Source organism: Podarcis raffonei, chromosome 3, assembly GCF_027172205.1.
Source record: "Podarcis raffonei isolate rPodRaf1 chromosome 3, rPodRaf1.pri, whole genome shotgun sequence".
Classification (NCBI taxonomy): domain Eukaryota; kingdom Metazoa; phylum Chordata; class Lepidosauria; order Squamata; family Lacertidae; genus Podarcis; species Podarcis raffonei.
The window spans coordinates 60,192,197-60,216,909 of record NC_070604.1 but is presented as its reverse complement, the minus strand read 5'-3'; the positions used below and the strand labels follow the sequence as shown (position 1 = coordinate 60,216,909).

Here is a 24,713-nt window from a genome sequence, read left to right as displayed (position 1 = left end):
TTGCTTATAGTAGGAAAGTTAGAAATGTTAGCATAGAAATTTCTCTGGTTATTTGAAAAACAATTACTACTAGGCTAGCTGATAGAAAGGTCTAATCATGAAAAGATAGATAACCTGCAACACACACACACACACACACACACACACACACACACACACACACCATGTCTAGCTACATTTGTTTGGAAAACTAATTCACAATTTTTAGTTGTATTGTTTTCAGATGCGCTGTTTTTAATTTCTCTTCAAGAAAATGTATACTGTACATTTAACTTCTTTTGCTTACAAAAGAAAGGTAACTCAATAACCTTTGCTTCGTATTCATTTAGGTTGAGATTATGAAACCATATCATACAAGATGACAGTTTATGCTCACTGTTCCATGTATATTGTGTGTGTTAGTGCATGTGTGTGTACTTCTGTTTTTTAAAAGGAGTCAGACATAGAATAAATCTCATTTTTAGCACCTGGAGTTTCCCCTCTTTCCGCCCTACTTTTGTTTGGATCCACCTAAAATCAAGCATTCTTTCTGAAACATAATTTGGATTACAGGTAGGATTGGGGCAGAAATTTGTTCACATTCTAATGCAAACCTATCTATTTGCACTTCCCAAACCAATATGTGATCTGAAACAGCTATCCTTCAAAATTCGTATTTCTATAAAGCTTCTGCTCCTTATGTCAATTAACTGCAGCATAATATTATGCATGAACCTTACATCATGTTTAATCTTAACTATAAAGGTAAAGGGACCCCTGACCATTAGGTCCAGTCGTGACCGACTCTGGGGTTGCGGCACTCATCTCGCTTTATTGGCCGAGGGAGCCGGCGTACAGCTTCCGGGTCATGTGGCCAGCATGACTAAGCTGCTTCTGGCAAACCAAAGCAGCACACGGAAATGCCGTTTACCTTCCTGCCGGAGCGGTACCTATTTATCTACTTGCACTTTGACATGCTTTCGAACTGCTAGGTTGGCAGGAGCAGGGACCGAGCAACGGGAGCTCACCCCGTCACAGGGATTTGAACCGCTGACCTTCTGATCAGCAAGCCCTAGGCTCTGTGGTTTAACCCACAGTGCCACCTGCGTCCCCAATCTTAACTATAGTTTCTTGAAAAAAGCTAGTTTCAGAACCCATGGTTTGAAGTTGGCTTGTTTCAATCAAACCACAGTTAAGATTAATCACAGTGTGCTGGGTTTTGGTAGCAGAACAAACTGCAGCTAATCAAAAGTGAAAGCTTCCACACTCCTTGTGTCCATCCTGAAAGAGGAAAAGGGAACCCGCAAGCATAAGGCAAGCCTAGGATTACTCTTGTAAACCATGGTTTAAGTGTTGTCTACAAACATCCATTACAGTCAGAGATTTCATAAGTATCACATGAAATAGTACTACCAATGGCCTGCCTGAAAAAATTGTTCCCTCTTTGTCTTTCAGTATTCTGCATAAATGATCACATTTAGCCTGAAGTGATTTGAACATTTTGAGCAAATCAGGCAAAAATGGACCCTGAAAGCGTTAAAAGCAGTAGCAGACATTTCTCTTGTCTGCTTCATATCTTTCCCTATAATTCCACATGAATGACGAAAAAGTGAAGAAATCACAAATTACCAACCATATCAAAAATAAGATTTTTATCTTGGAATCAATAAGCTAAGCTTTAAAGTGACTAGGGCAACTGTTTCCAGACTTGCACAAGCAGACACAAATTCGTGCTATAATTGTAAACATGCTGAATGAAGATAATATCCTGCCATGCAAGAAAAGTCTTCTTAAAATAGAAAACTACATTTCCTCAGGATATTGATGTAGCCTTGCTGGATCCTACAATAGAATGGAATGTGGATAATGTAACTTCACATATGAGAACTTATTAACTTAAGTGACTACAATGGCTGTAACTAATCCTCAACCTTTAGAAGATGAAGATTGCTCCTACTATTTTGTTGTTCTGTCGCTATCTGCTAATGTGACCCATTTTCAGGTGGTAGGAGGTGCCCTAACTAATTTGCAATTGTGCCTGTCAATGGTACATTTTATGGATGGAATGATTTGTATTATTTTCACACAGGCATTTTGAAATGTACAAATAAAATCTGATTGATTTGATTATGAAAGAAAAGGACTTTCTTTGTGTTCTCTGACAGAGATTTCAATTTCTGGGTTTTGATATTGTTGCCTTTTTCATGTTGTAATCATAGCTCAGTGCATCAGCAGGTAACTCATATTTCTAGTAACCCTGCAGTTACAAATTAAAATTATGGCTAGTAATCTATCATTACTACAAATTGCTCTAGCTCTGTCGTAAACTGGTCCAGCTCCACTGAAGCTTTAGCCACTGAATTTATTTATGGCTTCTATAAATGATGAATATACCCAACTTATGAAGAAAAAAAAATCTAACAAAGCTAACTGTGACAGTAGCAGCTAGTAGTATGGAGATTTTACAAAGTACATGGACAATAAAACAAAACAAAACAAAATTCAGAAATATTTTGAGTGGTGCCCTAAATAACTAAGAGCTTTCTTAAAGAGTTATAGAATGTTCTGCCTTCCCCAAATCAGCTCTGGAGGGTCAGGAAAAGCCCCAGAACAGAGCGGGGAGGGGAGGGGGGAATCATTTCATCTGACAAGCAAAGTTGTTTATGCCAATGGAAAGCTAAGAAAAGCATTATCATCATCATTATTGTCATTATTAAACTTTGTATGACTAAGCATGGCAATGAATTCCTCCCTTCAATTGCACCAACCATAAAAAGCTTGTGGGGCAGGGGAAAGGTGTACAAGCCTTCTCTCTGACAGGTAGACAAGCTCTTTCCACTTGAAAGCAGAGGTGGTACAGACTGCACATGAAAAAAATGTACAGTCTTAGTATCTGAAAGGTTGAGCCATCCCACAGTTCAGGGACAGCCAATGTGATTGTCCCCCCAGCTATTCGTAGACTCCAACTCCCATCATTTATTTTATTCAACTTATACACCACCCTATACCTGGAGGTCTTAGGGCGGTTCACAACAAGACCACAACATATAAAATCAAACCAAAAGCAATAACCCAGTAACCCCCCTCCCTCCCAAAAACACCACATTCTAAAAGGGTGTTGGATGTCAATGAGATCAACCAAAGGCCTGGTTAAAAAGGAACGTTTTTGTCTGGCACCTAAATGTGTATAATGAAGGTGCCAGGTGAACTTCCCTGGGGAGAGGAGAGCATTCCATAGACGGCGAGCCATTGCAGATAAGGCCCATTGTCGTGTTGCCATCCTCTGGACCACTCGAGAAGAAGGAACACGAAGGAGGGCCTCAGAAGATTATTTCAGGGACTGGGTAGGTTCATATGGAAAGAAGCATTGTGGTCCCAAGCCATTTAAGGTTTTATAGGTCAAAACCAGCACTTTGAATTGGACCCAGAAACTAATTGGCAGCTAGTGCAGTCGGACCAGGATCGGTGTAATATGCTCAAACCATCTTGTTCCGGTGAGCAACCTGGATGCTGAATTCTGCACTGGTTGAAGTTTCTGAACCATCTGCAGAGGCAGCCCTACGTATAATGCATTGCAGTAATCTAACCTTGAAGTTACCAGAGCATAGACAACAGTAGTTAGACTTAACTGTAAGAGGTCCTTTACCTTTACCTTTTTTAAAAAAACCCATAAAATTACAGTTACGTATACTGGGACGCGGGTGGCGCTGTGGGTAAAACCTCAGCGCCTAGGACTTGCCGATTGTCAGGTCGGCGGTTCGAATCCCCGCGGCGGGGTGCGCTCCCGTTGCTCGGTCCCAGCGCCTGCCAACCTAGCAGTTCGAAAGCACCCCCAGGTGCAAGTAGATAAATAGGGACCGCTTACTAGCGGGAAGGTAAACAGTGTTTCCGTGTGCTGCGCTGGCTTGCCAGATGCAGCTTGTCACGCTGGCCACATGACCCGGAAGTGTCTTCGGACAGCGCTGGCCCCTGGCCTCTTAAGCGAGATGGGTGCGCAACCCCAGAGTCGGACACGACTGGCCCATACGGACAGGGGTACCTTTACCTTTATACTGCCTTACTCTCCAACTGTCTGACCTCAAAGTCGTTTGCATTTTTAACACAATACTTAAACTGAAAGTTAAAATACATAAAAACCATGGGGAATCTGAGGACGCTACAGAATAGTCACTGTCTACTTCATACAAAAATAGGTGGGAGTTCAATTTGGTTGGCCGTAATTCTCTGCTCCAAACAGGATGTTGAACCCTGTCCCAAAGAAGGTCACTGAGAAGGGCAACTCAATCTACTGTGAATTTATAACTGTTTATACAGTTAACAAAACAACAAGAGATCACTGGCAGAAGAAGTGTTTACTTGTTTAATGTCTATTATTATTTCATTTAATTTCACATTTGTGCTGTGACGCATTAAAGATAATGAAGAGAAATTCATTAGTTTTCTCAGCAATACCAAATACACATTCGGGGCATTTTCAATATCTTTTTATATACAACATGCAGACACATTCCTGAGTCAATAGTTTGTAATTTCCTGCAAAGTCAAATTTCCAAGCAGAGACATTTTCCTGGTGTTCTTGAGTAACCCCAAACAAATTCAAAACAGTCCATTGTAAATATGTACATTTGTCATCATTTTTCATCTTAATTATATATATATATATTATTTTCAGTGTTCATTTCATAGCTTCCTCGCTAGGAATAATACTCTCAGCCAGGCAGTCATGAACTGCATGTATAGAGAAGTTGTTAATGTTTGCTGTTATGTTGTGTTTCTGATATTCTATTGGGAGCCACCCAGAGAGGCTGGGGCAACCCAGTCAGATGGGCAGCATACAAATAATAAAATTATTATTAATTCTTATTATTATTCATTGGGCGACCTGTGAGTTACCTCACAGGTTTGGTATGGGGATAAGAGGAATAAAGGACCATGTATGTTGCCCTGAGTTAATTTGCAGAAAAGAAAGAATATAAATGTAAGTAACAATAATTCGGCATTAACTATATTAGCACTGATCAAAATGACATCCATGCTCAGAGCAATCCTATATACAGTCCTACTGTGTCAGTCCTACTGGGTTCAATGGTGCTTACTCTTGTGTAAGTGTGTAAAGGATGCAGCCTGTGTGTGTGTGTGTGTGCGCGCGCATATATGTATGTGTGTGGGTGTGTATATGTATATGTATATATAGGGACGCGGGTGGCGCTGTGGGTTAAACCACAGAGCCTAGGACTTGCCGATCAGAAGGTCGGCAGTTTGAATCCCTACGACGGGGTGAGCTCCCGTTGCTCTGTCCCAGCTCCTGCCAACCTAGCAGTTCGAAAGCACGTCAAAGTGCAAGTAGATAAATAGGTTGGCGGGAAGGTAAACAGCGTTTCCGTGCGCTGCTCTGGTTTGCCAGAAGTGGCTTAGTCATGCTGGCCACATGACCCGGAAGCTGTACGCCGGCTCCCTCGGCCAGTAAAGCGAGATGAGCGCCGCAACCCCAGAGTCGGCCACGACTGGACCTAAAATGGTCAGGGATCCCTTTACCTTTACTGTAAAGGAACAATATATACATACCTGGAGAGAGGAAAGCAACACCCTTTTTCCTATGCAAAATTTTACATGCATTGGTTGAAATATGGTCAAAGGGGGCATTTCCTAGCATTTTTTCAGAGGCATTGTGATATGTCGTGACATAGCATCGTTGCAAGTGGGGCAGTGTGGGGGAATGGGGTGGCGGTATTGCAGCCGCCGCGTGCAGCAGCAAAACTGCTTTTCCTAATAGTTTTTCCTACCCAACTGAAATGACAACCCCACCACCACTTTTCTGACTTGCAAACCTGGCTCTGAAAGGGAGGATTTTAGACTGTCACACAAATTCACCAGCCAATGTTTGGAGAATGTAAATGTTATAGACATAAGAATGGCCCTGCTGCCTCAGGTCAAAAGCCCATCTAGCCCAGCAACCTGTTCTCACAATGGCCAGTCAGATGCCCAAGGGAACCTCCAAAGCGGGAATTCCAGCAACTGGTCTACAGATGGAGGTAGAATCCAGGCATCGTGACAAGCAGCCAGAGATAGCTTTATCTTTCCTGAATTCATCTAAGCCCTTTAAAGCAATCCAAGCTAGTGGCCATGACTACAACTTGTAGTAGTGCATATCCATAGTTTTCACTAGGTACTGTGTCGAGTTCTTTTTAATGAGAGAGAACCGGATCCTCAGAACACTGAATCCACATTAGAAAGGTGGTCCTTTTCATTTCCCTTTTTGTCTGTGTGAGAATGGAAATATGAGGAATCACTGTCACAAGGAAAGCTATAATGGAACATGTAGCTCTGGGCTGCCTACTTTATAGCACTCAACTGCATGTATCTGAAAACTCTGCAGATCCATTCTAGCTTTGCGATGTGTCTATAGACATACATTCAAGATCATTGGATGAGAAGTAGTTACCACTTAATACACACTAAGCACCGTCCCCCCCATCCCCCCCATGTGCATTTCCTTCCATAGTCTTCCAGTGCATCTTAATTGGTGATGTGAAATGCTCACTGGGGTTAGTAAGTACAGTGGTACCTCGGGTTACATACGCTTCAGGTTACATACGCTTCAGGTTACAGACTCTGCTAACCCAGAAATAGTACCTCGGGTTAAGAACTTTGCTTCAGGATGAGAACAGAAATTGTGTGGCAGCAGCAGGAGGACCCATTAGCTAAAGTGGTGCTTCAGGTTAAGAACAGTTTCAGGTTAAGAATGGACATGCGGAACGAATTAAGTACGTAACCAGAGGTACCACTGTAAAGGAAAGGCCTATTACTCAGTGAATAAGACGCATATGTTTGTCTCAAAATAGTTCTCCTTAGACAAAGTACCATCTACTGTACATAGAAAAAAATGTTTTTAGCTGCCCCATTTGCTCACCATCTGACCTTATTTACTCATTGTAGTATCTGTCTTGAGGCCTCTGCAATGCAGCTACCTAGAGATAAAAGTATGGATACTGATAGCTAATTATTGGATGAAAAAGAAGTGAGTAAACAGTTGACACTCTTTCAACACCATTTAACCTGCAAATCACCCTCTGAATTTGTAAACAAAAAAACAGGTTGAAGTGAGTTTGTGGGTTATCTCTCAATAACTGATTATATAAATAGCCCCAAAGGGAATGGGAAACAGGGTGTGTTTTTTTCTAGATTAATTCAGAGTGAGTGGGTGCATGCTAAGTAGAATTCTATGCCTCATATGAGTATCAAGATTCTTGATTTAAGCAGCGAAGCAGTGTAAACTAGAGGGATTTTCTGTCCTTGGCAAGGGCTTGCAATAACAATAGATTAAATATAATTAAATCAAATATTTAAATCATAAGATACAGCTGACCAAACATAATCAAGTCTATTTTATTTGATTAATGTCAAAGTCAGCTGTTATTTGAAACCTATTGCATAAATTAAATAAAGTGGATCTGGTCAAGTAGTTGTATTAAGGAACAAGGAACTTGTAAAAGTTTTTAAAATATTTTTCAGTATGAACAGAATACCAAACTATTGATTCAAATTCAAGATCATCACCGCCTCAGAACCAGCATTGGATAATTTATTACCAATAAATTGGTAATTTTATTTGTTGACCATGAAAATCACTGGACAAGTCTCAACCTAACCCATATCTCAAAGTTGTTGAGGGCATACAAATTGCCATCAGCTCCTTGGGGCTTGGAGTACAAATGAGATAAATAAACTTCAAAATCCCAGGTTTTAAAATAATGGGACATCTGAATACACCTGTATGGCTAAGGATCAATGCATTTCCTAACATATGATAATGTTTAATTTTAAAAAAGAAACCAATGTCATAAATTTGTTTCTTGTATTTTCTCTCGGTAATAAACTGTTCTAACCTTCAGTGACATATAAATATGAAAATTGATGATCAAAACAATCATTAAAGAGCACAAACGTCTCAGTATTATCTTGAGCTGAACAATGAAATGTATCACACACACACACACACTGTGAGTATATATATATAGAGAGAATACATAGACAGATGTATAGCTAGATACACACACACACACACACACACACAAACACACAACCTCTCTTTTGATAAAAATGAGTTGAGTTCTGTTCGATTGAATTCTTAGTGAACTTTTGGTGCATAGAGAAAACAAATACAAAACAAATTACAGGATATAAATGATACAGAAAAACATGAGGCAATGTAACTAATGCAATCAATAAACTAAAGCTGAAATGCCAAGATCAATCGTCCTAAATTATTAATTTGTCTCTAGATCCTCAAATCTCCATCTTGTATTCCCACAATGTCAGATGCTTGGAGATTATCTCTCAATCATGAAACATGATTGCTGCCATATGATTTCAACTCATAACATTTCTTTAATTTAGTTTCACTGTGTGCTTGGGAAAGGTCTTTATCTGCCTACGTTTTCCAGGAAGATGGGTTCTGTTATAAGATAAGGTTTGTTGGTTTGTTTTGTTTTACATAATTGTTTCTCTACACTTCAGCTGTTGGCATCTCCCAAACAATTTTATATCTTAACAAGTGGGAGCAAACTGGATTCAATTCTAATTCAGGGCATGAACAAACTAGCAAGATGTAACACTGCATGGTAAGGAATAGGCATTTGAAAAATCAATATTTTACTAGGTATGTGTCATGATAAATGACATTTATGTACCAGCATGAATCAGTGCAGTCAAACAGGGAATACTGAAAGTGTGTTTGGGCAGGAGGCAGGAACATGATGGCACACCCTACTATCTCAGAGAGAATATATGAATATATACATTCCACCACCTTAGGCTCTGTGCAGAAGAACCAATGAATATGTGGATAACAAAGTGAGATCTGTCTCCTACAATAGCACTGTCCCTTCCACATGTTTACTTGCTCCAAATTTGGAACTCCTAATACTTACCTCTTCTCTGAGGCCAGTATTATGACTCCCTGGAACTTGTACCAAAACCCTAGCATCTCTAACAATGAAGGCTGCCATTGTATTGGGGAAGTGATAGTCAAATGGCTGCAGCTATGGAGGATATTTATTTCAAAGTGGGCAGCTGTGAAGCTGCAGTTGCACATCTGTGTCAAGTGACAACCGTAACAGTAAGTCAAATGGCACAATACAGAAGGTAAGGGAAGATGCTGAAAGTTGCCTAGTTGAGACTAAAGAGATGGAAAAAACATGAGTGTATATAGATATTTCAAATCCTACAAAGGACTCAGAAGTAAAGTTACTTCCCAGCTTACTTTGCAGATAGAATCATAACAAGATTAAGCAGGAAAGGTGTACAGACTATATCTGTAGTCACACTGGAAGTGAGAGTGACGTACAGTGATTTGGGATGTGGGCCCCACATGTGTGATCAGGCAGTGTAGGTATCAGGGACTGGGCAGAGGAAGAATGGTGGAGACTGCCTCTCCATCCTGACCCTTCCAGGGAGGAAGAAGAGGAAGACAGTATAGATTTACAACAGGGGTTTGAGGGAGGTAGCAGCTCAGAGGCAGGTGAGGGGGAAATCTGGGAAATCATGGGACAGACGGAACAACACCCAGCTGACATGTTGTCATTAGAAAGCATTGCAGACTCCATCTCCCAGAACCCGGCGAGCCTTAAAAGTAGGAGAGCAAAGAGCTCAAAGACAGAGGGCACGTAGCAACACCCGTGGAAGAGCCGATGAGAATGACAAATGAGGAAGTGGAAGAGATGGGGGGCTGGGGTGGAGATTCACTCAGGACGCCATTATACAAGAGGCTCTATAAAGATTGAAATAAAAAAGAACGGTAATAAACTTTTCCTCATTTTTATACTTTCCTGGGCAACAAGCCAGGAGCTGCTGACAGCATCCTGACAGTAGGAGGTATGATCTTGTGCACTCTCCCATGCTAGAAAAATAAATTGTGACAAGAATCTTGATTCAATTTATGGGAAATAACCAAGGTGTAGCCTTAAATTTAATTCCTTGCAAAAGTGATTATATCAAAGTTAAAGAGTCAGTCCTTTAACACTTAGATGGGTGACTTAGGACCAAGCAGAAAACTGGAGCTTTTTAAATAGTTGAAGATGAATGAAACAAAAAATATGTTCTGGCATCTTTTGTATTACATGATAACTATGGGAATATAGTTTGTGGGTTTTTTAAAGATTAAATTTTAATTTTAATTGGTGATATGAATCAAGCCTTTTTACTTTTCATTTGCATCATGATCTAAATTGTTTCAGCTAAAATTAAATCACCCTGGCAACCAGTCTCAGTAAGTCAACAGTGATAAGCTACCTTCAATATATACCACTTCTGCTGCTGATGCTATCGCTACTGTTTTCAATTGATCTTTTAAAAGGTATTGGAGAGATGGTAGTCAATCCCAAATAGTGAAAGTGAGACAAACCCAGTCAGAGAGACAGAATTTCTTTGGGCTTCAATGGTGCTGAGGCCAAATCTGAGGCATTTATTGGTATACTTAATACCTCTACCAAACTTAATTCAGATGAGTTTCTGCAATGCAGAGCATAAAGCAGTGGTAGGCATACTGTATCAACTGCTTTTTTATATTGTTGGTGTTCTGTGTCCATCCACCTCAGCTAATGTTTCTGCTTCCTCTATACTATATTTTATATTATATTGTGTGTGTGCAAGAGAGAGAGAGGTGGAAGTGGAGATGGAGAAAGCACAGGGAATGATACAGAGCTAATAAAATAGTGTTTACATTTTCTAAAACTTTAATAAATCTATATAAACAGGATGTAAACTAAGAGCCATTAATTCCTAAAATGTAAGTTGTAAAAACGTAGCCAAGATTGGCAAAGCAACCCTTCCCTTCATTTTATCTGTCTGAATGCCACAGCTTGTTCATGTTCCTTCAATGTTTACAGCAGATTAAGGGATAATTAGTAGAATGTTAATGCACACAAATAAATATTATTAAAGAATAAGGTAGAAAGGCCATCTCTTATGTTGTCATTAATTTGAAGCTCCAGAAATATGACTCCTAATAGGACTCCAAGTTGTTTACCTGGTTTCATGTTCATATGTTTGCTAATTGCAAAATGATTTTTGGATACTAGCCAACAGCCTTTTGAATTTTCTGCTTTGAAATTGGTGTGTGTAATCTACCATTAGAGTCAAGTGACATAAGGTCATAATCACATGATACATGCATTTTCTCTCTCATTTTGCTGTATTGAACCACATAGCTTTGTTCATCATACTTGACTGATGTAGCTAACTATGCTGTTCATTAGCCCATTTTATAATGATGCTAACAAAACAAAAGAAAACAAAAACATTGGTTGCCTAGTACCACATTATTTTCTTTATAGAAATGGTAGCCAAAAATGGTGACCTTGAAGTCAGGGGTAACTTCTCAACCCTGAGCAACTAATATTGTCTGCATTAAAGTACCACATGCATTTAGGAGCTTGGCTTGCACACAATGGTAAACCGTGGTTTATATGTTAAACTAACCATGGCTTGTTTGTCCAAAGTTAGTTTTGTTTTCTTGCTGCTCTTAACTCATACCTTCGTAGCTTTATGAACATTTGGGTGTGGTAGTCAAGCAAATCATGGTTAAGGAAGTGTGCTAGGTTCATACATAATGCCAAACCATAGTTAACAGAAACAAATGTTTGTAAGCCAACAACAAATCATGGCTTCAGATTGTGATTTATTGGCAGTGTTCAAACTATTGCTAAGCCATGGGGCAGTGTTTTCACATGCTAACCATACTGTTCTGTATGAGGAATACATGCATTTGTGAAATTAGGAAGAAAATACTTCTATGTATCTTAAAGTACTCAGAAAGTACTCTTATGAGAGCTTGGGTAATAATGATAAACCTAAGGCTTTATGCAACAACTCCCCCCCACCCAAAAAAACCCAACCAACCATATAGCCAAGAGAAATAATTTTTGCATCAATTTTTTTTTTTTTGAAAGACAGAACGCTGGACATTTGCTAGGTAAACTGATTTCTTTGAAAGAGAGGTTTTCATATACAGTGGTACCTCTGGTTAAGAACTTAATTTGTTCTGAAGGTACGTTCTTAACCTGAAACTGTTCTTAACCTGACACCACTTTAGCTAATGCAGCCTCCTGCTGCCGCCGACACACGATTTCTGTTCTCATCCTGAAGCAAAGTTCTTAACCCGAGGTACTATTTCTGGGTTAGCGGAGTCTGTAACCCGAGGTACCACTGTAAAACCTTAACCAGTACAGAATTCTGGCACACCATTTGTGACAAGATTGGTGGGGGGCACAATAGTGAAAGTGTAAAAGAATCTATGTACAGCAGCAGCAGCAGCTTACAGTGAAGCTTGTTGGAAACAGCCAGCATCAGTTACTGATGCTCAGTGGATGAGAATCTGGTACCCATACTGGACAGCAATGTAAGGTGACAGAGAAGGCATGAGATCGCAAATCTGTACTGTACATATGTGAGGCTGCTGAATAGGTAGCAGTGCCTAGCATATGTCACTAGCATCACGGATGACACCCAACCTTAGAATCATTAAGCTCCTACAGGTTTCCATAGTGCTAAATTAACACCATAGGAGCCTGCGGGTGTTAAGTGGCTATGAGGATGAGTATAATATGGTCTCAATGATCCACTCTGAGCCTGTTCAGGAGCTCTGTGCTTTCACAGTGCAGAATTGCCAACTACCATTCTAGTAGTAGTGCCAAATCCCCCTCCCATGCAAATTTACCCACCAGTGCCTAGAAGTTACAGAAGGTCCTTTCAGGAGCTGGTCCTACACTCGAGTAGGACCCTGGCAGAGACACATGCCCGACTGGCATATTCTCTCCCTCCTGGTCGATTGTTCGGGAGCTTCAAAAGCTTTCTTCAGCCTGAACATCACAGCGATCGATGCCAGCAGACATTGGCACACTTAGGGATCCGCAGAGTCTTCGCAGCTTGCGTAACAGAACTCAGCAACTCAGCATTTTGGCTAATCTACTTTATTTACATATAAACACACATGGAGCACTGCAACGTGGTTCCCTCTCTAGCATCAGACAGCAAAGAGAAAAAGAACAAAGGACAATAGTCCCACTTCACGGAACACAGTAACACAAACATCCTGTCTCCGTCACTTCCCACTTTGTGGAGTTAAAACATACACCGTCTTGTGATAGACAAAAATCCCATGACTGCAATCATGGAGCAGGAATTCTAACAGGTCCCAAGTTAATTCTAAACATATCCAATGTTGAAAGAGGATCTCCAGTAAAGGGTCTAGAAAAGTCTGATATTGTGGTCAGAGTAGACATTATGGAGCTACACAGTGTGTTTTTTCTGAGGGGACGCAGGGGTATGCATACACCTAAACATTTTGTGAATCTAAATTTGGCCTCATTGAGGGGCAGTATTTCATTATGAGTAGGAAAATGAGAGTACCCCTAAACAATTTTTTAAAGAAAAAAGCACCAGAGCTACATAAAACAAAGATCGGGCTCATTAAAAGGGTGCTTCGTGTTTACATAAAAGAAGATAAAAGAAAGTTACTCCTTAATACCACTGGGATTAGCAACGAGTAGTTGAGATGCATGATACCATGTAGAAGGAGTCTACTGCATTATCTATATATGTGTATTATTGCAATGCATCTTTCCAGTATAGTTAACCATATAGCCCGCCACATTTAGCTTCAGCAAAAATGAGTAAAATATTTTAGAGGGCCAGAAGGTGAATTTTACTTATTCACAGAAAGGGGCCATTATGGGTCTACCATCTGAAAATTACCAACCAGAACGTTTCAAAAAGCAGTATCAGAACAACTAGAAAACAGAAGTGCCCATTTAGTTTCAAATTGTCATTTGAGATACATGTTTTGGGGAAAAAATTAAAAGCAACAGAGAAAAGGGTTTAAAATAGCAGGAATGATTCAATGTTTGTCATGATTGCCTAAACTCCAACCAAGAGTGCAAAGTGTCCTTTAACTCAGTGGAGAGCTTTATCTTCTCAAATTTTTCATTACTTTATAGCTAAAGATGTCTGAATCAGTCCATACTGCTTGATTAATCCCTAGAACACTATCTAAGCTACAACATTTTGTTAAAAAAATTCCATTAGCTTTCACAATTATGCTTGGCTCTTCAAGGAAAGGGATGAGAAGTGAGCAAAGCCTGCATTTTCTGGTTAATGACAGTAAATTCCTTTAGAAAGGAAACATACATGAGCAGGAGATTAAAAAAAACTTTTTCACAGCAGATCTCTAGATGATAAGAGTGGCCCTAACTTTTTATTTCTGTGAAATCCTCTTGCCTCCCTTGGCAAAAGGACCGGGGGTTGGGGTGGGAGGGTCAAAGGCCAGACTGTCACCAGACTGAAGAAAGGAGCCATGTGCCCTGAACCCCCCCACCTTCTCCCCAATTTGAAAGGTGATGAATAATTAAGGAAGCAGTTTGTTGGGCAATTGAATATTACCTGCAAAGTGCCGCTCATCTCCTTGAGGCAAACTGAAAGCTGACAGAGTTGAGCCAATTAGACTGACTGTCTCCTCAATGAGTTGTGACCTATCAATGGTAATAGCTTATTATGATGATAAATGAACCCATCTCTCAAACTGAAGCCCGAGTACACACTTCAGCAGTTTCCCTGAATCATGGGGCCATTACCTCACAACTCTGGATCGACAGGAGCGACAGCAACAAGAACAGATAGGACGCATGAATAGACACAGATGATTGTTTTACGCTGCTGAATATATTTACAGTTATTTCTGGGGGAGGCATTCTTCTTCTTTTCCTTCTTAATGGGCCTGCCTGAGCATTCCCTGTTTTCACTGGCAATATATGCACTCACACATACATATACATTTCTCATGCTGTGCAAACACTATGCCTATCCCATGAGACAGCTGGATGGATTTCTGATTGCTATCTACATGCCTGTTCAATCTTCACAGTCTCAGAGGTACTCAGCATTCGATTACTGCAGAATATCCTCCAGCCTGGCTGAAAAAGTTTGCTTTACTTCCTTTTAATCCAATTAGCGCCTTTAATTGCTCTGCCAGAGCTAATCTTCCTTAGGAAAAGTGAAAAGAAATGGGGGTGGGGATTGCAACATTAGCCTAAACGCTTTCCCCATGACTTCAACTTATATAAGTTTCAAGACATTTAAAGCAATTGAACAAAAAACAAAAAAGGAAAGAGAGAATTCTAGGTCCACAATTTCGACTTGCACAAAAAGTTTATTTACAACAGTCCAAACAAAAACTTCCACCAACTGGGAAATCATGCTGGGCTTGTTTGCGTCTTTTGAAACTGAAGGATACTGGTGCAATAACAGCTATGCCCATCTTCACATCCCCAATTCTTACTGTCTTTTGATGCCTGCCTTCACATTCCCTCTTTTTATAAGCAATATATAACAGAACAAAGACGGTGTTGTGGCTACCCTACGCTTTATGCTGCCGTTATAGCTTGCTGCCGTGTTCGTGCTGTGAACATGTAATGTTTGGATGACACCTACATATTTTTAAACATAATTGTATATGTACCAGAGAGCTCCAGTCAAATTGAAGCTCTGTACATGCTTAACTGGATTAAAGTGTGTAAATGCTTGAGGGCACACATTTGTCATGCACAATTTATACAGTTCTTGATGAACACAGGATTGCTTTGTAAAATATAGAGGCATCTTTATATATACACACTACAAAGTTTTATAGCTATACGGTATACTCCAAACATATAATACTCCAAAGTTTGTGCCAAAGCTGTACAGCTATTTTGGCCTAAGGGATTTATTTACAACCTTTTATTTTAGTTTTTTGCAAGCATCTGAATAAGACATTTGGAAGGAGACTGAAGATCATCCATTCCAATCTCTGATCTATAGTTTGGTTCTCCTCTTACAGTAAACAAGGAAATGGCTCACTTGAGGGATATGGAGTCTCCCCATACACCAGGCAACGCCTCAGAGTGTTACTCAGGCTACCACCAGCTTTTAAAAATACCCTAACCCAGTGGTTTTCAACCAGTGTGCCGTGGCACCCTGGGGTGCCTTGAATGATGGTCAGGTGTGTTGCGGGCAACACTGGCCTCTGTCCCTCTTTCCTTCCCTCCCTCCTCTGATGCCTTCTCGTGTCTCCACCTCCCAAAGGCTTGTGGAGCTGTTTGTTGCAGCAGCCCTGGCTACAAGCTCCCCAGGCGAATGGTGCCTCTGGGGCTGGCCAGGGGGTGCTGGTTGCCAGGAGCTTGGAGTAAGTAAGTAAGTAAGCAGGCAGGCAGGTGAGGAAGCCCAGCCAGCCAGTTCACCAGCCTTTGCTGCTGGGAATGGACAAGCAAGTCCCAGGCTTCTGTGGGGCAGTGTGAGGAGGCACCTCTCTCTGAGGGCAGGGTGGGCAGCTCAGAGACAGGGTTGGTGGCGGTGGCTGCCTGCAGAACTCCCAAGGAGAGGGGAGAGGAGAGGAGGCTGAGGGAACACTTCACAAGAGCATAGCTGTAAATTTTTCCCTTTTCTTGCGAGGAATCCTATTCGGAATAAGGGAATTTCCCTTTAAAAAAGGGAAACGTTGACAGCTATGCACAAGAGAGTTCGAAAAAGGGTGAGAGGATGCCAGCTCTGCAGGCAAGGAGTGACATAACTGGGCTCCTGAGCCCCACAAGGGTGCCACAGAAAGAATGTAGTTGGTCAAGGGAGCCAAGGACTCAAAAAGGTTGAAAACCTCTGCCCTAACCATTCTCATCCCAATCATGAGCTGCCTGTGTGGAGGAGTGAGACACTAAGATGAAGGAATAAACACTTTGACCAGGGATAGGTTCCTTTATTTATGCAAATGACTAGTCTATCAGCAAGCCACATCTAAAGTCTAAAGCTGAACAAGGGCACAATCCTTTATGAACAAAGCTGAAAACTCAGGGCACACTCCTTTACGAACAATGGCAAGGAGGCCATAGTGCTTGTGGGGTGCTGGAATGTCTGTTTATGTTTGGGGAAGCGCCATAGTTCAGTGGTACAGCATCTGTCTTGCATGCAGAAGGCCCCAGATTCAATCCCCAGCATCTGCAGCTAAGGTTGGGAGAAAGCCCTGCTTGAAATCCTAGACAGTGTAGACAATATGCAGCTAGATGAACCAATGGTCTGACATAGTGTATGGAAGCGTCCTATGTTCCTGTGAGTGAGTTGAGGAGTTGTGTATTATTACAACCTCTTGTAAGCTACTTCAACATATTTTGATTGAAAGATATAACTCTTGGAAGGAAATGCATACACACTATGGTTTGTATTCAGTGCAGAACTAATGAGCCTATTACATCACAAATATTTCTGCTTGCCTGACAGAACTCTCTGCTTTCCTCTTCTAAATCTCCAGAGCAGGTTTGTGTGTGGGGGGGGGAGATATGGGGGCACATGGTTGGAGGAGCTGGGAGAAGTACCATTCTGCTAGCAGGAATGGTTCAACTGAGTTTTATTTGGCCTGTAATGTTTCAGTGCAAGGACCGCAAACAGGGATGGAATATAAATTCTTGATGATTCCCACCATTAGGTACAGCAATAATGGAAGAGGAGGTGTCAGAAAAATGGACAGTAAGGTCACAAGCTCCTGTATATTGAAATCTTATTCTGTGCTACCTTAGGCAGCAAGTCTCAGAAAACCACACATACCATGGAGATTGTATTTGAAGCACTGCAAGCAAACATCATCTAGAAAAGCTGGTTTAATCCAGTTTCAGCTATTTAGAGAAATGTTTTATTGAGTTTACAAATAATAACCCTCAATATTCCATTTCCATAGCAATGCACTAAATCACCCCAGCTAAGTATGTCATCATGGCTATAATTTACATGATGCAACATGACAGTTAAGATGTACTATGGTAATTTGTGAGTGCTTTCAGTATTACTGTAGTATCAAAAATTTATATGGTTCAGTTATTAAGGCAAATTGTTTCATTCATACAGTGATGTCTGACAGTAAACCATAAAGTCCTTCCAAATTACAAGTGGGGAAAAATGCCTTCCATGTTCAGACAAATTGCACACATTCTTTCCATTATTTTGCTTCCTAAGTGGGAAAAGATATCTGCAAAGTATCTGCCAATAGCACAGGAAATGTTCATTGCCTAAGAGCAAGCAAAACGGACCCTGCTCATACCAGACTTGAGTCTCCTTAACAATCTATAGTCTTGAACAATATGTCCATATTCTTTCAAAGAGATGCAGTTTAATCTTTACTTGCTCACTTACCTTCTGTTACACAGATTTCCAACCAAGAGGAAAAAGCTAAGCAGTGAAGCCTGGTGAAAGTAGCCTGGGATATCTTCACAAAGTTTCAAATAAACTATACCACAAACAAGACAGTGCAAGACTAAACATATCAAAAGCTCCTGCTTGTTTTACAGCTACTGTGGTACCTCAGGTTACATACGCTTCAGGTTACATACGCTTCAGTTTACAGACTCCGCTAACCCAGAAATAGTGCTTCAGGTTAAGAACTTTGCTTCAGGATGAGAACAGAAATTGTGCTCCGGCGGCGCAGCAGCAGCAGGAGCCCCATTAGCTAAAGTGGTGCTTCAGGTTAAGAACAGTTTCAGGTTAAGAACGGACCTCCGGAACGAATTAAGTATTTAATCTGAGGTACCACTGTATTCAGATTCCAGGCTTTTTCAGTACCACGACCTTTCAGTACCACGACCAATTTTTCATGTGCTAGCTGCCACAGTTCACACAAGAGTACTCTAATATGTACAACAATATTCTATTCTTAGACATAAAATGTCTGTGTTATGATTTAAAACCCTAATACAAAAACACAGTAACCTGACAAGGGTGGTACTGGTGGAAAAAGTGCCTCCATAGCTCAGTGGCAGAGCACATGATTGGCATGCAGAAGTACCAGATTTAATCCTCAGCATTTCTAGTCCGAAGGATCAGTTGGCAGGTGAAATTAAGAGGTCCTGCCTGGAGATCCACTGCCAATCAGAATAGACAATTACTGGGGTAGATTGGCCAATGGTATGGCTCAATCTGAGGAAACTTCATAAGCCACATTGAAATCCCTGAGTGGGGCCTTGGCTTCACTTAAAGCAGTGGTGGCGAACCTTTGGCCCTCCAGCTGTTGCTGAAATACAATTCCCATCAACTGGTCACTGGCCATGTTTGCTGAGGCTGTTAAGAGTTGTAGTTCAGCAACAGTCAGAGGGCCGAATTTCCCCATCCTTGACTGATTGATTAATTAATATGCAATTAAGTTTTCTGAGCAACAAAATAAGTTCTAGTCTTCTGCAGGCACCTAAGTTTCTGCAAACACAGGGCATAAGCTTAAGTATACTATAGATCCAGTCAAGCAGCAGACCCCACAAGAAGGTTGAGAGCAAGCCTGGGTGACTTGCATTTTCATTCTTGCTCTATATTGTGTTTTTTAATATGCCCTGGGGAGCACTCCATGATTTCCTAATACACAGATATCTCCCTCATTTTCCACCTTCTCGCGATATCTGGATTTTGCTGCTTACTTGGAATATTTGAAGAAAACGAGATTGCCTATGTTCATAGAATGTGTGAGTTGTCTGCTGATCTTGCAGGAATTGTTTACAATTCCCCACCATTCAGAACATATGATGGGTATATCCTTTTAACATGAGTGGGAAGAGTAATCCTGTTTAATGGAAACTTGCCAATTCCTAAATGTTAAGCAGATGTGTGTCAAGAAGAAATTCTCCACATGTGTGGATTATCCTGCCACTGTAGCAGTGTGGTGAGGAAAGTTTCACCTCCTAGAAATACCCCTATTAAAAGGATCAAAAGCTCACTTAAGGTCAAAAGTTGGCATTCCAGGGAACCATGCATGCCTCCTCAAATCCAGTGGGGTTTTAAATTGTGGGTTGTTCTTTTTTTAAAAGTAGCAGTCTTCTGAGCTACATGGCAAGTAACTTTTGAAAAATTGGGAGTGGCTGGAACTTAAACCATAATATCATTTACCTGAGGACTATCTGTGCTTTTAGGCCACTGTATATGTCAGGTGCAAGCAAACTGCCTGGATTTGTTTGCCTGTTGTACCACACCTTTGTGATTTTAAAAGTTGGTGCAGTCAGAAGTGGAGCTATATATCCCAGAGATATAGGACCTCGGAAGATGGGTCAGCTTGTAAGCAACTGTGTGGTTTTAAACACGGCAATGAGGCTTGTAAACATTTTAGCAGCACACCATCTCTGGAATCCCAAGGTATAGCTCCCGGCACTCAAGTTTCCCACTAAGCAATACATGTTTTTTCCCCTAGCACACCCCCTCAACATCTGATCTGCTGTCAGCATCTGTGTAAACTAAGTGGGAAAGAACCAGTGAAATGTGAAGGTGTGGTAAGGAAGATAAGACTGCTTGAAAGAAACACATGTTACTCGCACAGAATAGACCACCAGCCAATTCATCCTAGAAATAATACTGCAAATTATCTGAGCTTTCCTAGCACCTGACACCCAAAGCTGCCAGGAGGCCCCGGGAGCAGAAGTGCTTTGCTTAGCTTACTTACCCTTTGCCTTGTGTCTCACGGGGATTCTCTGTATGCCTATGTCAGTTGCTTTCAGCAAGCAATTTTGCTGGTCAAATATCTACCCCGCAAATGCAAACTAAAAGAAAAATAATTGCTTACATCTTTCGCTATTAATAAATCAAATTAACACCCAGGCAAAGACCATCTGCACTTACTTTGTTGCCCAAATAAGGACTGGGTGCACTCCAATAATAAATCTGCTGCAAAGCAGTCCTCGCAGCCACGTTGCTGATGCTAAGTTGCTGAGGTCCATCAAAGCTGTCCTGCTGAGGAGTCACTCTAGCGCGACCAGCTACATCTGTCAGGTGCCAGCCATTCATGTCCATGATCTATGGTGACAAAAGAAAATACCTACTAATATCCACATACTGAAACATACAAAATCTATATTCCTTCCTTGTTTCTTTTTGTTTTCCTATTCATAATTTAAATAGATTTCCATTTAGCACAGAAGCAGAGTTTGCCACATTGCATAAAATTATGAATAGAGGAGTTCCCTTCTTTCCATATTCAGTAAAATCAAGAGGAGCCTAAGTTTTAGAATCATTTATTTAAAGTCATGATTGGTTCTCTTTAAAGAGTTTTTAATTATTCTGAGTTCAAAGGGCTCACTCCACACACACCCCATTTGAAGCTGGTAACAAATTATGAATGAGTACTGCAGAATGTATTCCTTAACTGTAATTCTGCATGTGCCAACTTCATGAGAAAGGTAGTCAAATTATATTTAATGCATTGCACTGAACAACATATTAGATGCACCTCCTTATGATAAAATTAGGCAGCCTCCATAAAAGAATTTTCAGACCATGAGTAGCATAGGGAAGCAGAATGTATCACCTTGCAACAGAAGGATTTGCAAGACAAACTTCTTAACAAGGAAATTGTAAGAAGAGCTGGAAGCTGAGCAGCTTCTTAGGGAGCTGCATGCACTTGGAGGTGGGCCACTCAGACCAGAATCTTGGCTGCAATCATGGTGTCCAGTGAAGAAAAGAAGGAAGGAATGAGCCCCCACAATAAAATGAGACAAGACTTCAGTGCTGCACTGAAAGCAATACTTTAAGATCCAGAATGTTTCAAATGTAAAGACTCTTCTTCAGGGCAACTGGCATTCTCTTCAAAGGATACCCAGAAGTCTCTTCAATGGTAGCTAAGAGAAGCTGATTTCTCTCAAGTTCCAGGATTGAGAAAGAGGGAGCAATCATAACCATCTGATTTTATTTATTAAAATAGTTATATCCCACCCTTCTCATGCAAAAGCACCATTCAGGACATCTTGCACCTGAAATATCTCCCTCCAGTGTCAGAAAGGGTAGGTTAAAAGCACTTTCCACTTGCTAGATTGGAAACCTTTGGTACAGCGAGGAAAAGGCTTAGAAAAGCCCAGCTGTAGTTCACTGGATGGGGTTTGATAGGGGTCTCTTGGGGCCCAATGTTACCTAGTCCTCTATATTAGAGCTTATTCCTAAATGGAATGAGGACAGCTCCCCATGTCATGTGAAGGGTGTCTGTGACCGGGGAACCCACCCATTAAAAACTTTCTGCCTGGCTGGCTCACCCCTCTATATGGTTGAAACTCAGCTCATCGTGCCCTAGTCCAGCTATCTCTGGATTTGTTAATATTTCCTCCTGAGTTGAGGAGGACTCTAAGCACGATAGGAATGAGTGCCTGCTCTGCACTGGCTAGAATCATAATGAGAGGGCTATGGTAGCTACTCCTATCCCTTTGCCCCCCAAACAGCAAGGGATGCAGAACCCTGTCTGTATCACAGGGGAGAGCATCTGTGATCTCCAATCCAGTAATGAGATGAGCAAGGGTTAGATCTATTCCAACCCTTGATAATCTTTACCGCCTGGTGTAGGTTTTATAATTAGATTGGAGGAGGCTTCCCTTCTTGGGATGTAAAACTCCACCTGCATTGGAAGCGAAAAGGTCTGCAATGCAGCAAGTCCGTAGTTCACACACTATGCTATAGAAATGCAATTGGGACCCAAGGCAGTGGTCTATCTAAAAAACTACTGTCTCACATCCTAATGTTACTATCATCTTTCAAGAGGTGCCATAAGCTTAGGAGTGAATTGTGGAAGCCATGCCAGCTTCTGAACTCAACTCCAAACAGAATGCTATCGTTTCACTCCCTGCTTTCAAACTCCATGGAGCAGAACAAAGTAATTCCTGCTATCCTTAGCTCACAGCCCTGATATTTAGAGATGGGCAAGCACACTACTGCTTGTTCAAAAAATAAACTGGGCTTCAGCAGCTCATTGCCTCCCTCTGATTCTCGAAGCCTGCTCTGCTTCCTTGCCTGTGCTTCAACAACAACATAACTTATCTTGGAGGAAGAATATCAGAGGGCAGTAGAATGAGACAGAAAGCAGAAGACAGGAGAGAGGGACATGAGACACCCTATTAAGGTCTTCTCTTTGGCTGCACATGACATATTCCATACTACAAGTCACATGATCCTGGGCAGGAAGTGATGCATGGAGGGCATAATTTGGACCTGAAGGGGCCTGCAGTGTTCCTCATGAACTGACAGGAAATAATGTGTAGCACATATAAATTGACTGCAGGACCTCTCCTGCCTGTGCCTCCTTTTCCCAAGTTAAGGATAGTTTGGGGAGGAGGAAAGACTGGCAGGAAAGGTAGGGGGTGTGTTGCAGGTCCTGAGCCTCAGTTTAAGCATAAAAAGGTAAAGGTAAAGGTACCCCTGCCCGTACGGGCCAGTCGTGTCCGACTCTGGGGTTGCGTGCTCATCTCGCTTAAGAGGCCACGAGCTTTAAGCATAGCACAGCTCAAAGACAGGTGGACCCAGCTCAAAAGGGCGCCAGTCAATTCAAGCCAGGGCCCTTACATTTTCAACCACCCTCCATCGCATTTCACACTCACCTCATCCCTCCAGATATTGCAATTAGTGGGGAACACTATTAAAAGATGAACAAGCTATTTTCTTTCTGTTTACCAAAATCATGAAACAGACAATTTCCCAAAAAGGGAAAATGGTTGGGTTTATTTTTTACTCCTCTAAAATAAAATACAATTGTGAAACATCTCACAATGCCTCAACTATCAAAGTAGCTTTGTGTGTCATATGTTGTGCACCCCTGCTGTAAGGAGCTCAGCAGTCTCCTTCAGCACAAAAGAATATAATAGGAGTTTAGCAGACTATCAGATACAGGTCCAACTGTTTAACAGTCCCTTCTCAGTTTTCTTGCTCATCATAATATCAAACATCAATTCATATTTAAGAAGAGCACATGGGATGCCCTGGGAAACCTCTGACATTATGGAATTCCCAGGCAAATTGTAAATATGCAGGCAAGCTCAAGGCTGATCGCTTTCGGGTGAGTGGATACCATCAGAGTTGTGAAACGGCTCAGCTGCGAGCTGAAACAGATCCTGGTTACAGAGTTCACCCAGCAGGCATCTTATATCACACACATACAAAGCAAAATTACAACACATAGCTATTTAAACCAAAATAGTTCCCTCTCCAAGCCCAATCAAACTGGAGAATTGCTATTTCAAAGTAGTGGAACCCACAAGATGGAGACACTGCATTTCAGCTGAGTTATAAACAAATAGATAGGTAGGTGAATAGATAGATCATCTGCACAACTTATGTGTGGTTTAAAACTTACTACATGATCATGGAGAGGTGATGGCCTCAAGCCTCCAACCATTCACTTTAACCCCAGTGGGCTGCAGGGTGATAAAAACACTAGGCATTCTCCACACAGTTACAGGTACTATGGGATATTCTTTGATAAAGAGCACCTACCTATCTTTATCACATGCTCATTTCTCCCATTTGCTGAGTCCAGATGTTTACGATGCCTCCTAAACAAATGTGCTCTAAGTTTGTTTTGAAGTCATCCAGCCCTATGACAGCAAGGCACAGTTCTCCAAGTCATGCCAGAAGTTTTCTATAGTTCTTAGCTTTCAGTGGAGAAACATGGTATCCTTCACATGCTTCAGTATGAGTTAGTCACTATGATACACTGAAAGCTACAAGCATGGTGTGGATGGTTTCAGATACGCATCCAGTCGGGAGGGAAATATAACTGAATTTCATCTCAGGCTAAAATCCTGAAACTTGAGAGGCTTCAAGATTCTTTTCCCCCAGTGGGGGAGGGCAGGGAGAACATTAAATTTACGAAGTCCCCCCCCCCCTTAATGCTTCTCAAAATCAGGGTGTGTGGGGGTAGGTTTTTTTTAAGAATGACG

At 41.3% G+C, this 24,713-nt stretch overlaps 1 protein-coding gene across 6 annotated transcripts in view; it reads right to left on the bottom strand.

Moving 5' to 3' along the window:
* The window catches only part of LAMA2 (laminin subunit alpha 2), a 367,591-nt gene that overhangs the window by 192,700 nt on the left and 150,178 nt on the right, over nt 1-24,713 (bottom strand). For all 6 annotated transcript variants that reach the window (XM_053381873.1, XM_053381876.1, XM_053381874.1 and 3 more), the window contains exon 12: nt 20,641-20,814. In XM_053381873.1, the coding sequence (XP_053237848.1) occupies nt 20,641-20,814 (174 nt within the window). The remainder of the gene's footprint in view (nt 1-20,640; nt 20,815-24,713) is intronic.